Here is a 13,709-nt window from a genome sequence, read left to right on the forward strand (position 1 = left end):
ATTGAAATGAGCCTATAAAAGGCACTGACTTTACAAGCCCATGCTAATTATCTCATCAAGCATTATATCCCTTTTCAAATGCGACAAAATTCAAGCATGCCAAGCGACATGTAATACCGAGTGAAAAATCATTATTATTACACTTAGCCACGCTACAAACTTAAGTGAGCCCAAGCCACGCAAATGCCCGGCTTGCTTGAGTGGATTGTGATATGGATGGTAACGAGCATTCATGAGGCCTATTAATGAGCAAGAAATGGAAGTTTTGGGCTGCTTGAGAGCCCTAAAACTCGAGCCCATTTCTTAAGCCCAAATATGTGGGTAAGTATAAAATAGAAGAAATTGGCACATCACCTTAATTAAATAAGCCCATCACTTTAGGAAGTTGGCTTATTCCCTTAGTAAAATAGCCTATCACTTTAGGGAGTTAGCTCATTCCCTTAGTGGGCTAACCCATCACTTTAGGAAGGCCCAAGCAACCAAGAAAAATATTTTGCAGGTCTGCAGCAAATGGCTGGAGACAAAGACCACGACAAAAGCCAAAGTTGCCTATGTATGTGAGGTGCTGGGAGACTCTAGCATGTGGGCAAAGCAAACCTCAAGGCAGAAAGCTAAAAAACCCAGAGGATATTAGTGCATGCAGGAGAAAAGGCATCCTTCAGACCGATGTTGTTACCTATCTCCTTCATTTACCAGATCTTGCCATGAAATAGGGAAAGAAAGAAAGAGATATGATTACCAGAGATAGGAGACTATCACTTGAGCAACTATGGGAAGACTTCTGAACCCCCAAAAATATGGTCTCTGTGTATTGGGCAAATGGGGATTTCACAAAATAGGTATGGATCAAAAAGGAGAGAAGAGAAATGAAATAGGAGACTTGATAAAATTGGAGATAATCCATTAGGATTTCTTGGGAATGAGGAGCTTACAGTGGCTATAAAAGGAGGTACCTCCACGTATTAAACACAACGCAGATCTAGAGAGCAAGCTTCATCTCTCATCCACCTCTGCAATTTCGAACCTCATTCCTTCATCTCCTCCCATTTTCTCTTCTGGTAAACCATTCCAGAACTTGGTGAGCTTTCGTCAAGTTGCCGGAAACTACTCAACACATCTATTGTTATTCCCCTATCTATCTATCTATCTATCTATCTATCTCTCTCTCTCTCTCTCTCTCTCTCTCTCTCTCTCTCTCTCAACTAACCCTCTTAGAATCCCTTCCTCTTGCCTTAAAATCCTTGTTTCTCATAGGAACTCACAGCTCTCTCTCTCTCTCTCTCTCTCTCTCTCTCTCTCTCTAATGCTAAACTCATGATTGCTTTGCTTCCATGCCACAAGCGTTTCATGTCAAGCTAATAATCTATCTGTAAGCCATTGTTGGTTTCGTTGGTGAAGATAACTAGGGTACTTTCTAAGGCTTCACTGCTCTTTCGAAGCATTCTTGGAGTATGATTCTTGAACTCAGACACAGGGGAGTAATTTCACCTATTTGCTCCTTACTGACCCATTTGTAGCTGCTGGAACGAAAAAGCCCCCACAACTTTTTAGCTTAAGCAACATGGATAAATTCGCTTTGTACTTGATATTCTTCCTTATAGTTTCTAAATTTGAAATTGCCTTCACTTAGATTGTTTATTTTAAATTAGCTGGAATTGCTTAACTTCTTCTTCAACCTTGTTCTTTTGTTTTATTTTGAAATAAAGTTTTACCATTATTTTCTCTCCATATATGTTGAGAATAATTTCTTTTAATGAAAGGGTTGGGGTTGGGTTGCACAACCCCAATCCTTTCATTAAAATAAAAAAAATTAAATTAAATTAAATATTTTAAAATTCTTGGTGCTTTTAAGGCGAATTCGCATTAAGTTTTTAAATGAGCAATGTATCATATCATTAGGCTTGATTAAAATTTTGGGCCTTGGTATTTGGACATCGGATCGGGCTTAAGCTCCAATATGTTAAATAAAAGCCCAACACTTGTGTTATATATTTTTCTCTCTCTACGAGTCAAAATCGGACTTTTAACATCTCCAGGGGATATGTAAGTATGAAACATTAAATTTTAATTTAAAGACTTATGTGACAATTTGACATTTTACAGAGTTTTAAACTTCACCTAAACAAAATAATGAAATGACTTCACAAAGTCAAAAAGCCAAAAACAACATCACAATGGAAAAACACTATTTCAAGTAGGATTTAACATTTCAATTGCGCATCCAATGAGGTCTACCCCAGTAGAAAAAGAGCATTGACTTGCATACAAGAGATCTTAAGTTCGAATCCTCATGGTCAATGGCGGAGCCAAAAAATCTATCAACAGGAGTCAACATCAAATGAAACAAAATAAAAAAATTCATCTAATAAAAAAAATCCTTTGTATTAATTTATGTATCATTCAAAAATATTTACAAAGGTTGTTGATCTTCAATTTGAATTGTCTGAGTTTTTTTTGGGGTAAGATTATGTTGGCTTTTAGTTTTAGGTAATTCGGTTAATAATTATTAACTTATTACAAATGAAAAAATAATTACAAAGGTAAGTAGCACAAGTTAGTGATGTGAGACAAAAGTTTTCATCTTTTGTAACTCAGTAGTATACTTTTTCAATCCTGATCTCTTGGACTATAGGCGGATCTAGTAAGGTGCAAGGAGGTGCACTGCACCTCCTCGCCGGAAAAATCATTGTAGGTGCTTCAAATTGCCCCTTTGCTCAAGTGGTGTATAGATTACCTTATTTCCATTTTCAACATTTAAGTAAATGTCTTTGTCCTTTACTTTTATTTATTTTTATATTACTCCATTTACTTAAGTTTACAATGTAAATAAGGAAGTACCCCCCATTTGGATTCAAATAAAAATACTAGAAAATCAAATTTCCACCAAATCAAAATATGAAAATTCGGTTTTAGTGCAAAATACGATTTAGGCTAAAAATGATGGCTCATTAAGTCAATATATACTTCATACTAAAATCCCATAAAATCAAGTTTTCTTATTTGATGTGTAAGGAATAAAAGCCGCCAAAAATTATCTTGAGAAAATGATTATTCGAAAAACCATTTTTCATACTTAGTCAATATTGCATCCGCTAAAAATTTCTAGGTCCGCACATAGGGTCAGAGATTTGTGGTCACTCACCGTTGGATGTAAATTTAACTGCTCACTCATTCTTGCACTCATTTTAAGAAACTTTTTGAACCATTGAATTAATATTCGACGTGGGTGACAATATCTTGATTCTGTGGTCAAGAGATCGGAATCACATAGTGTTTTCAAAAGATAAGATAGTGAAAATGGTCAAATTTTAAAAATATTATATATAAAAAATAAAATACAAACATGTAAAAAGATAAAATATGAAACATGAGAAGGGTCACTTGACCATTATGAGCCTTTATTGGCTCCGCCCTTGTCATGGCTTCTTAGTTGTGTGTGTGAGTGTGAAATCCTCCTCTCCTTTAGTTTAGACTATTGATTGTACTAAATTTTTTTGTTTCAATTGGGACAATCGGATATAGTTCGGTTGGTTGCGCTCTTTTATCTCCATCCACATGAGCAAATGTTAAAAATCCTTAGGCACCCAATGACTATTGTGTAAACCCCCTCCTCTCAATCACTTGTATTAAAAAATATATTTACAGTTGGAGTGGATATTAACTATTTTTTTACATTATTTATGTGGACCCAAAAAGGGAAGTCCATATATATATAATAAATACTACGAGGTATCCCAACCCGATGAAATTCAGCTTTTCTTTGGATGCTGATATTGAGCCACTAAAATTTTGGCTCCAACATCTGAAAAATTACGGCCCAAAGCCCTTCCTTTATATTTCTCTCTCCTCTCCGACCCAATATCGCAAAGCCCGCACTTTCCTTCTCTGTTTCTGTGTCGTCGCCGTGACGCGACGCCGTTTTGAACGCACGGCGAACTGTCAAATCCGGCCGTTCACAGTGGTCTCGGAAGTAGCCGTACTGTCCACACGTTCCTCGCATTGCCGCACGTGCAAAGCTCACACAGGGCCTTTCTCTCGGAAGACCAATCCTTTTCTCAGCCAAACAAACAAACGCTAGAAATATTTGTAGCCCTAAGGTGAGTTTCCTTAGTTAAATCCATTATCTAAACGGAAAACAGTACTTAGGTTTCAATGTGATCCTTCTTGTTTTGTTTACGGTAATTACGTTGAAAAAGTTATTTGCTTTTTAGCTTAATCAACATGGATAAATTCTCTTTGTACTTGATATTCTTCCTTCTCGTTTCTGAATTTGAATTTGCCTCCACTTGATTGTGAGTTTAAATTAGCAGGAATTGCTTAACTTCTTCTTCACCTTTGTTCTTTTGTTTTATTTTGAAATAAAGTTTTACCATTATTTTCTCTCAGTATATGTTGAGAGTGATTTAATTTTGTATGCAGAAAAAATGGGGAGCGAGAGCAATCTGAAGACATGGGTATCCGATAAGTTGATGACGTTTCTCGGATATTCTCAGCCCACTGTTGTTCAGTACATTATTGGATTAAGTTAGTTGTCCTTACCTCTTAGTTTTTACCTGTTAATTTTCTCTTGCTTTTGTGTACTTAATTTAAAAGTTTACATTGTGCACACTGTTTCTAATCGAAACTTCACATTTCTTGCAGCCAAACAAGCAAAATCATCGGCTGATGTTGTGGGCAAGCTTGTAGAATTTGGGTTGTCCTCTTCGGCAGAAACAAGTGCATTTGCTGAAGACATCTTCGCAAGAGTGCCCCATAAAGTATCTGGTTTGAATGTGAGTTATTATTCCAAATTAAATGAATGTGTAGACTTAGGATTTTAGCCTCCAGTTTTATCTGTCTATGACATCATGTCTTTCCTGCTTGTTACTTGTGTATATCAGCTATATCAGAAACAAGAGAGGGAAGCTGCGATGTTGGTGAAGAAGCAGAAGACATATTCTCTCTTGGATGCAGATGACCAAGATGACGATGATGGCGATAGATCTTCTGCCCAGGTTGTTTCTGAGTCCAGGAAAGCTGACTCCCATAAGAAACGATTCAGGAAGAAGGTCTTGAGTCAAGAAGATGAAGATGATGAGGTTAATTCTTTTAACTTCTTGAAAGGTAATATTCTATTTTGTTTCTCATGGTAACTGTTGTTTTAACTCAGTGCAATGCTGCAGGTGATTGCACAAGAGGAAGAAGAGAGACGAGTTAAAAGACGAATTTCCCCAGATGACGATGATGGTTCAGAGGTTTTCTTCTTTTATTTTTATATATATTTTAAAATTTATCGATAGGTAGTGCTTCAATACTTGGCTAGGCTTTCACTTTGTGGTCGGATTGGTTAATTATCTTGTTATCTGATGATAGAATCTGTATGGTTCACTAATCATGCCATTATGTTCATTATAATTATATATACATTTTTTGCTATGTCTCATATATGCATTGAGGAACATGTTTGCATTCATTTTCTTTATACATTTTTCCTAATATTTCTGTACCAGTTTTGAACATGTCCTCTATTTAAAATGGTATGCAGTCAGAAGAAGAAAGATTGCGTGATCAAAGAGAGAGGGAGCAATTGGAGCAGAATATAAGGGAACGGGATACAGCAGCTACACGAAAGGTACAAATTTAGTTCAGAACTGATTTTCATTTCTTACGCTTAGTTTTTGGTATAAAATCTGCTTGGATTGTCTTCCTGCTTCAAGTTCAAGCTAGTTCTAGTCGTTTAAAAGTTGCATCCGTAAATGATTTATTGATATCATGCAAAGATGTATGCTTTAAAACTCCAGCTGTTTTGTCTATTCCGGCTAGAATATTATTATCCGGGTTTAGTCCTTGATATGGAGATTATCCTGTTTTACCTACAAACTACTGTTACGGTGTTCCTAGCTACAACTGTTACATTGAGCTATGACTTCTCATATTCGCTTCTGATTTGGAACAACTACCTACATGTGCATAATCATCACATTACTTTTGTTGTTTTCTTGTCACTAACTTCCTTTTTTTTCCCCTCCCTACCAACAGTTAACAGATAGAAAATTAACACGAAAGGAAGAAGGTACTACAACTTGAGAGTAATTACATCCATACACATATATTTCGAGAATTACTTACTTAAGACTTGCTGCATTTGCTCTATTCATGTTTATAATTTTTGTTGGCTCATCATGATACATTGTACTGTACAACAGAGGAGGCTATTCGGAGAAGCAATGCATTGGAGCGGAATGACCTTGAAGATTTAAGGTTTGTCATTATCTAGATATCATGAATTAATTTATTCTGAAGTTCTGTGTTTTTTTGGTATCGTTCTTATAGGTGAAATTCTATTTTTTTGGCAGGCAGTAGAGAACTTCAAATAGTTAAAAGATTAGTGCTTTAAAACAAATAGTATTTGAAGTTTCTAAATAGTATTTGATTCATTCTGAAGTCCTCTGTTTTTTTTTTGGTTTATAGGTGAAATTCTATTCTTTTGGCAGGCAATGGTTGTTTTTGAAATAGTTAAAAGATTAATGGTTTTAAAAAATAAAATCCACCCTTAGTAGTTAGCACTTTCTAAATTTTTGAGCAAGAGTACCTGCTTGCCTTTCTTTCTTCTTACACATAAAAAGCTGTTTGTTTCTAAATGGTATAGTACCCAAACATTCTGGTGATTTGTCAGAGTGGAAAAGACCGTCTTTCCATTTTAGTTATTCTCTTGAAGCTACTTATTTTCATCCTAGAAAGCAAAATAAAGTACTCAAAAAATTATGTTCTATATGACACTAAGCAGGGTTATAATATTTCTCCTTCAATTGTCTCTGCTTCAGAAAAGTTTCAAGACAAGAATATCTCAAGAAGAGGGAGCAAAAGAAATTGGAGGAAATCAGGTATGGAAAGAATTATCTTTTGCTTTTACCTAAAGTTAGCTCCCCTGACCCCCCACACCCAAAAGAAAGAAAAAGAAAAAGAAAAAACTGTTGTAGTTCTGTAATTTAAAACGTATAACTGCACAATCAGTGGTGCTGATTTGTTTTGACATGTATCTCAGAGACGATATAGAGGATGAGCAATACTTATTTGATGGCGTGAAGCTCACTGAAGCAGAATATCGCGAACTAAGGTAATGAAAATGCAGTTACCTAATTGCTTTGCTGTGATCAGTCGGTGGTTATTGCTTAGTGTTTTATTACTCCAATAAACCAAAGTTTAAAAAAAAAAACTAATTTTAGTTATTTTGCCAGCCTATAAATCTATTACAGAATCTAATAATTTTCCCTATTTGTGAATTTTGTGCTACAGTTACAAGAAACAAATATACGAGCTGGTGAAGAAGAGGTCAGATGAGGTTGAGGATACCACTGAGGTAATTTGGAGTTATTGATAATTAACTATGGTTATCTTTTTTGCCTATGTGAACTGTTTTCAAGAAGAGTTCTGTATTGAGAATTTTCCTCCTGCTTACTTTGGAGTGGATGAGTAATTGAGATGCATTGGTATTTTCAATCTTTTTGAAATGCAGTACAGGATGCCAGATGCGTACGATGAGGAGGGTGGTGTTAATCAGGAAAAGAGATTTTCTGTCGCTGTGCAACGCTACAGGTCACTATTTCGGAAATGTTCACTATTACTACAATCATCATTCCTCCCTCCCAAAAAATATTCTTAACTCAATAAACAAATCCGCAATCCTGAAACAGATCTTGTTCTGTCTTTAACTCTTTTTTTTTTTTTTACCTGTTGCGTTGTATAGAGACCTCGGTGCTGGGGATAAAATGAACCCATTTGCAGAACAGGAAGCTTGGGAGGATCACCAAATTGGTGAGTTTTTTGTGAGGTTTTAGTGCCTTTCCCTTGCATTTTTTAAAAAAGTTCAGAATTTTCATCCTGAGGATCATCTTGCAGGAAAAGCAACGCTGAAATTTGGTTCAAAAAACAAGAAACAAATATCTGATGAGTATCAGTAAGTTTACGAATTTTCATCCTCTTGCTTCTGTTGTACCTGCTTATTTTCACTATCTGAAGTTGCATCTGTTAATAAGTGAAGCAAATTAGTTGCAGAAGCTTATTCTAATAGCTTCTTTTGTTTGTGCGTGAGCATTCTAAGTCTTTTTCACTCATATCTTTTGATGCTTAGATTTGTATTTGAGGATCAGATTGATTTTATCAAGGCATCAGTGATGGATGGTGATGAGGTATGTCCACTAGCTTCATCATTTTTGACTTGACACATTTGTCTGTTACCACAGTCAAAAGTCTCATCTGTTTGTTTTCCGGATGCAGTTTGATGATGACGGGCAACCCTCTGAGTTACTTGAGTCGAAGGCAAAAACGGCCTTAGAGAAGCTCCAGGTTACTAATCATTTTCTTTTTCTTAATTTGGTTGTTCATATTTCCTTTGGCTTTTTTGCTTAGATGTTTAACTGTGTTTGGTATATGACTAATTCTTACTGTTGTTTCTGAGAAAACTAGTTCCAGCCTGTGGCATGCTTTAGAAACAAATGAATAAATTGCTGAAGTTAAAAATGTCTGCTACATGTAAACAACCTGAAGAGAATGAATAAATATAGAATGTTAAAAACATTGTGGAAGTTTTAAATATTGTTGCGGTGTCCATTTACTTTGTGGTTGTCATTAATTATTTAACTATATGATTAACCTTTGAATGGTATCAAATCATAGGAGATTATAATATATGTTTTAATAATCATTTACGTTTTTGCTCATTCAGGATGACAGAAAAACATTACCCATCTACACCTACCGTGATCAATTGCTTGAAGCTGTTGAAAATCATCAGGTTTTTTAGCTTTTTGTTTGAAATTTTGACTAGGAATGCACCTATTCAAACGTAATGCAGCTGATGGTTTAGTTTGCACCAGATTGTTATGTTTTACTTTCACAATAATTTTGAGCCATAGGCATTTCTAACAAATATCCTCATTAACAAAAGTACATCTAAGAATTTTCTTTTTGTATGACATGCCTTCGACTTATGCTTTGTAGGTTCTTGTTATTGTTGGTGAAACTGGTTCTGGAAAAACTACACAGATACCCCAATATCTTCACGAGGCTGGATACACGAAGCGTGGAAAGGTGTAAGCTTTGTTTCTTGCAATTTTCTTGCTATGTCCTGGAAATCATTCCCTTTTTTTTTTTTTTTTTTTTTCCCCTTTTCCTTTTTGGTTTTGCAACATTGTATTTTTAGTATATTCAACATGCTCCTGGAGACTGAACAATTTATCTCAAACAACCTGAAAGGTTTAAAAAATAGGTGGACTCCTGATTGTATTAAAACTATCTAAATGGGTAGCATGGGTTAGATTTTTTTATATATTTTTCTTACAGATTGGGTGCACACAGCCACGACGAGTTGCTGCTATGAGTGTTGCTGCAAGGGTTTCTCAAGAAATGGGGGTTAAACTTGGGCACGAGGTATTCCACTAATGATTTTTGTGCATTAAGCTAATAAGTTAATAACCTGTGATCAGATAAAAAGAAAAAGGTAATGACCTGTGATTCCCTTTATTTAAGAGAAAAAAGATATTCTGATGGTATGCATATTCTTTGTTTACTTATTTCAAATGGTTCTCTAGGTTCTTGATTCAGTTTGTCCTTGCTTAGATGAATTCTATATCTATTTGACAGTCATGGGGGCTTTTTATGCCATATGCAGGTTGGTTATTCTATTCGTTTTGAGGATTGCACATCCGAAAAGACTGTTTTGAAATATATGACAGATGGAATGCTGTTGCGAGAATTCCTTGGTGAACCAGATCTGGCGAGTTACAGGTAAGCTAACTTGGTGTATATACAGTTCGATACTTGGATTATTTGCATTGGTTCACTTTCTGTCTGCAAATATTTCAGTGTGGTGATGGTGGACGAGGCCCATGAACGAACACTCTCGACTGATATTCTATTTGGACTAGTAAAGGTAAGCAGTAACTCTTCATGTTTCTCAGTCATTTCTTTAAGTCTAGCTTATTGAAGTGCATTATGCATTGATTGTAGGACCAATTTATTTTTCTTGGCTGTGATGATGTTGTCTCTAAGTTATACCTCTGACAATTTTTGTGGAAATTTCATCTATGGTTTTCTCTTGGAGATTGTTTCTTAATGATCACCCTATCTACTTTTCTTCTGGAAGCACTTATAATAACTGATAAATACCTTTTGTTTCTTCAATATCTGATGGTTAGTGGTTTTTGTAATAGGACATTGCTCGATTTAGACCGGATCTCAAACTGCTTATCTCAAGTGCAACGCTTGATGCTGAGAAGTTCAGTGATTATTTTGATTCTGCTCCAATTTTCAAAATTCCAGGGAGGCGGTATCCTGTTGAAATACATTACACGAAAGCACCAGAGGCTGATTACTTAGATGCAGCAATTGTCACTGCACTTCAAATCCATGTGACGCAACCACCTGGAGATATATTGGTATTCCTCACTGGTCAGGAAGAGATTGAAACAGCGGAAGAAATATTGAAGCACAGAACAAGGGGCCTAGGGACAAAAATTGCTGAGCTGATTATTTGTCCCATATATGCAAACCTACCTACTGAGCTGCAAGCAAAAATTTTTGAAGCCACACCTGATGGGGCAAGGAAGGTTGTCCTTGCCACAAATATAGCTGAAACTTCGTTGACTATTGATGGGATCAAATATGTTATTGACCCAGGGTTTTGCAAGATGAAGTCGTATAACCCAAGGACTGGAATGGAGTCATTGCTAGTTACTCCCATCTCAAAGGCATCAGCAATGCAGAGGGCAGGTCGATCTGGTCGAACGGGTCCTGGAAAGTGCTTCCGGTTATATACTGCCTACAATTATTACAATGATTTAGATGATAACACAGTACCAGAAGTACAAAGAACTAATCTTGCAAATGTTGTGCTTACGCTGAAGAGCCTTGGTATTCATGACTTATTACACTTTGATTTTATGGACCCTCCGCCATCTGAAGCATTACTAAAAGCCCTGGAACTGTTATTTGCACTAAGTGCATTAAATAAAGTGGGTGAGTTGACTAAAGTAGGTAGAAGGATGGCGGAGTTTCCACTTGATCCCATGCTATCTAAGATGATAGTTGCTTCTGATAAGTACAAGTGTTCAGATGAAGTCATTTCCATTGCTGCCATGCTTTCCATTGGTAATTCCATCTTTTACCGTCCCAAGGACAAACAAGTCCATGCTGACAATGCACGTTTGAATTTTCACACCGGGAACGTGGGAGACCACATTGCATTGCTCAAGGTGTAGTTTCTTTCTTTTTCCATAGAGTTTATTTCTATTTTCCCTTTAGTGAACATATCTGCTGTTTAGGGCCCATGACTTTGGGACCTGGAGGATGGGAAAATGGTAAATTTTATATGTTAAGTATTTATAATGACTTGAATAAGGTTGGTATAGATCCTCATTATTAACTGTGGTCAAGTAAGTTGTCAAATGTTTTTGAATGGTTATTTGACCTCCTTTTTTTTTTTTTTTTTTTTTTTTCTTTTTCCTCTTAGGTCTATAACTCATGGAAAGAGACCAACTTCTCAACCCAGTGGTGTTATGAAAATTATATACAGGTACGGTTTAATATTTCACTGTTGCTCATGCTGATGCCACCGTGTATGGTGACAACAGAATGATACCAATGCCAATTAAAATCTTGATCTAATTTTTTTTTAAAAAAAAACATTGATACTAGTTTAGGTTAATTATTTCCTTTTTTTATAAATACTGATTAACATATAAAGTTGACCATGTCAAATTAAAATATATTGATTCTTTATCAATATTCCTCACACGGTTGTTTGTAATCCCAAAAATTTACAGGTGAGGAGCATGAAGCGTGCTAGAGATATTAGAGACCAGCTTGAGGGACTCTTGGAGAGGGTTGAGATTGAGCTGGTCTCAAATCTCAGTGATTACGAGACCATAAAGAAGGCCATTACATCTGGTAATTTTACCACTATTGTTAGCCATAATGATCTAAAAGTGATTCCTTCTGTTTTTTTTCTCCTCTGTTCCTTGTCAAATTAAACTGTGTTGTTATTTCTATCAGGCTTCTTCCCTCATTCCGCAAAGCTTCAAAAGAATGGATCTTATAGAACAGTCAAACATCCACAGACTGTCCATATACATCCCAGCTCAGGGCTGTCACAGGTAAAGATGAATTGCATTGTCCTGGTGGCTACTTTGCATATGAGTTAGTCTTTTGGATCACAATATAAATTGATCCACAAATGCTATGTATTGAATATAGTATGTGTTAGTGACACATATTTTTGCAAAGGGAGTGAACGTGGAATATGGGTTTGGGTCATTACTTTCATTGCATTAAGAGCTGAGGAGATTTATTATGCCTTATACAAAAAAGAGGAGATTTATTATGCATTATTCAAAAAATGAGGACAAACTTTACTGCTTTTCCAACACATCATTTCGCTTGTGAACACATGTACACAATACCAATTACCAAAAACTCACAGGCTTTTGTATATTTGGATATGCATTAGAGGAAATAATTTATTTGTATGTCAATGTCGGTTTTTGCCTTTCATAGTAATTGGACAAATATTATCTGATACATTGTTTGATTTTCTGTTGAATTTTTATCTTCAGGTGCTTCCGAGATGGGTTATATACCATGAATTGGTACTTACAACAAAGGAATATATGAGACAGGTATATGTACCCTTGTACCTTTCATTTTCCCTGTTGGTTGGTTATCTCGTATATGCTATTTGCATTATATCTAAAGCCTTCCAATTAAATTGCAGGTAACAGAATTAAAGCCGGAGTGGTTAGTGGAAATAGCTCCGCATTATTACCAGCTGAAGGATGTTGAAGATTGTAAGATCTCTCTCTCTCTCTCTCTCTTCATTTCTCTATATATGTGTATTGTTATTTCACTACCTTAATCATATAACTGCTTGATATCTGTTATATGACTGCTTGATATCTCTATTTAAACGAGTTTCTTATATGACTGCTTGATATCTGTTATATGACTGCTTCATATAATTGCCTGTATGTTAGTCAATCATATAACTGCTTGTTATCTCTATTTAAACGAGTTTCTTGTATCATTTGATTCTACGAATTGCTGAAATATTTTTATCAATAACAGCGATGTCAAAGAAAATGCCCCGTGGAGAAGGGCGCGCACAACAGGATTGAGAACTTGAAGATAATCGTAGATATCGCTGTGACTGGTGGTTTGTTGGTTGGGGATGGTAGAGCAAAAGGAGCCTGTAAATACAATACTGTGTATTAAAACAAAACTGCATTTTCAACTAGTTGATACAGTAACAACTTAGGGATTATAGACTGAATCTTGTTGCAGTCATTACAAGAGAACCTGAGGGTATTCTTTTCTTACTGTTAGGTTACAGGTTTAGTCGACACACTAACGACTTGAAGTTAGGCAACTAAGGTGTATTCTGTATCTGACAAATCTGTACAAGAATAGACGTTCTTATATTTAAATTGTATATTATTTGAGTTTTCAATCGAGATGGTGTCTTCTTTCTTTTGAACTTTGTCAGTTACTTTAGGAGCTCTTTTTTGGAGGAGGAGGTGACCTCTGGTTTTTGAATCTGCCTAAATGTAATTGACCTAGCTTTGACTTTTATTTAACAAAAAAAGGAGAAAATTGAACCTAAATATGGATGCTGGAGGCTACAGGTCCTCTCTGTGTTCAGGTTCCAGAGGTGCTTATGTACCAACTTGTAGCCAGTT

The 13,709-nt window shown here is 35.8% G+C and overlaps 1 protein-coding gene across 2 annotated transcripts; it reads left to right on the forward strand.

Annotated features, from left to right (window-relative positions):
• The first annotated feature begins 3,758 nt into the window (after nucleotides 1–3,758).
• LOC103338448 (pre-mRNA-splicing factor ATP-dependent RNA helicase DEAH1-like) lies at nucleotides 3,759–13,484 on the forward strand. 2 transcript variants are annotated; one of them, XM_008241648.2, is made up of 28 exons: nucleotides 3,759–4,097; nucleotides 4,420–4,524; nucleotides 4,642–4,772; nucleotides 4,881–5,078; nucleotides 5,163–5,234; nucleotides 5,525–5,611; nucleotides 6,019–6,052; nucleotides 6,186–6,240; nucleotides 6,804–6,863; nucleotides 7,025–7,096; nucleotides 7,276–7,339; nucleotides 7,496–7,575; nucleotides 7,727–7,794; nucleotides 7,879–7,936; nucleotides 8,111–8,168; nucleotides 8,257–8,325; nucleotides 8,705–8,773; nucleotides 8,980–9,069; nucleotides 9,322–9,408; nucleotides 9,650–9,765; nucleotides 9,844–9,910; nucleotides 10,191–11,231; nucleotides 11,489–11,551; nucleotides 11,802–11,925; nucleotides 12,031–12,131; nucleotides 12,591–12,653; nucleotides 12,749–12,821; nucleotides 13,099–13,484. In XM_008241648.2, the coding sequence occupies exons 2-28, from the start codon at nucleotides 4,425–4,427 to the stop codon at nucleotides 13,146–13,148; spliced, it is 3,150 nt and encodes a 1,049-aa protein (XP_008239870.2). In that variant the 5' UTR covers nucleotides 3,759–4,097; nucleotides 4,420–4,424; the 3' UTR covers nucleotides 13,149–13,484. The 2 variants fall into 2 exon arrangements, with proteins under 2 accessions (XP_008239870.2, XP_088897886.1); XM_089041760.1 differs by having other exon boundaries at nucleotides 9,337–9,408.
• The last annotated feature ends 225 nt before the right edge of the window (nucleotides 13,485–13,709 follow it).

The sequence above is a fragment of the Prunus mume genome, linkage group LG7, assembly GCF_029339155.1.
Source record: "Prunus mume cultivar Tortuosa linkage group LG7, ASM2933915v1, whole genome shotgun sequence".
NCBI classification, from domain to species: Eukaryota; Viridiplantae; Streptophyta; class Magnoliopsida; order Rosales; family Rosaceae; genus Prunus; species Prunus mume.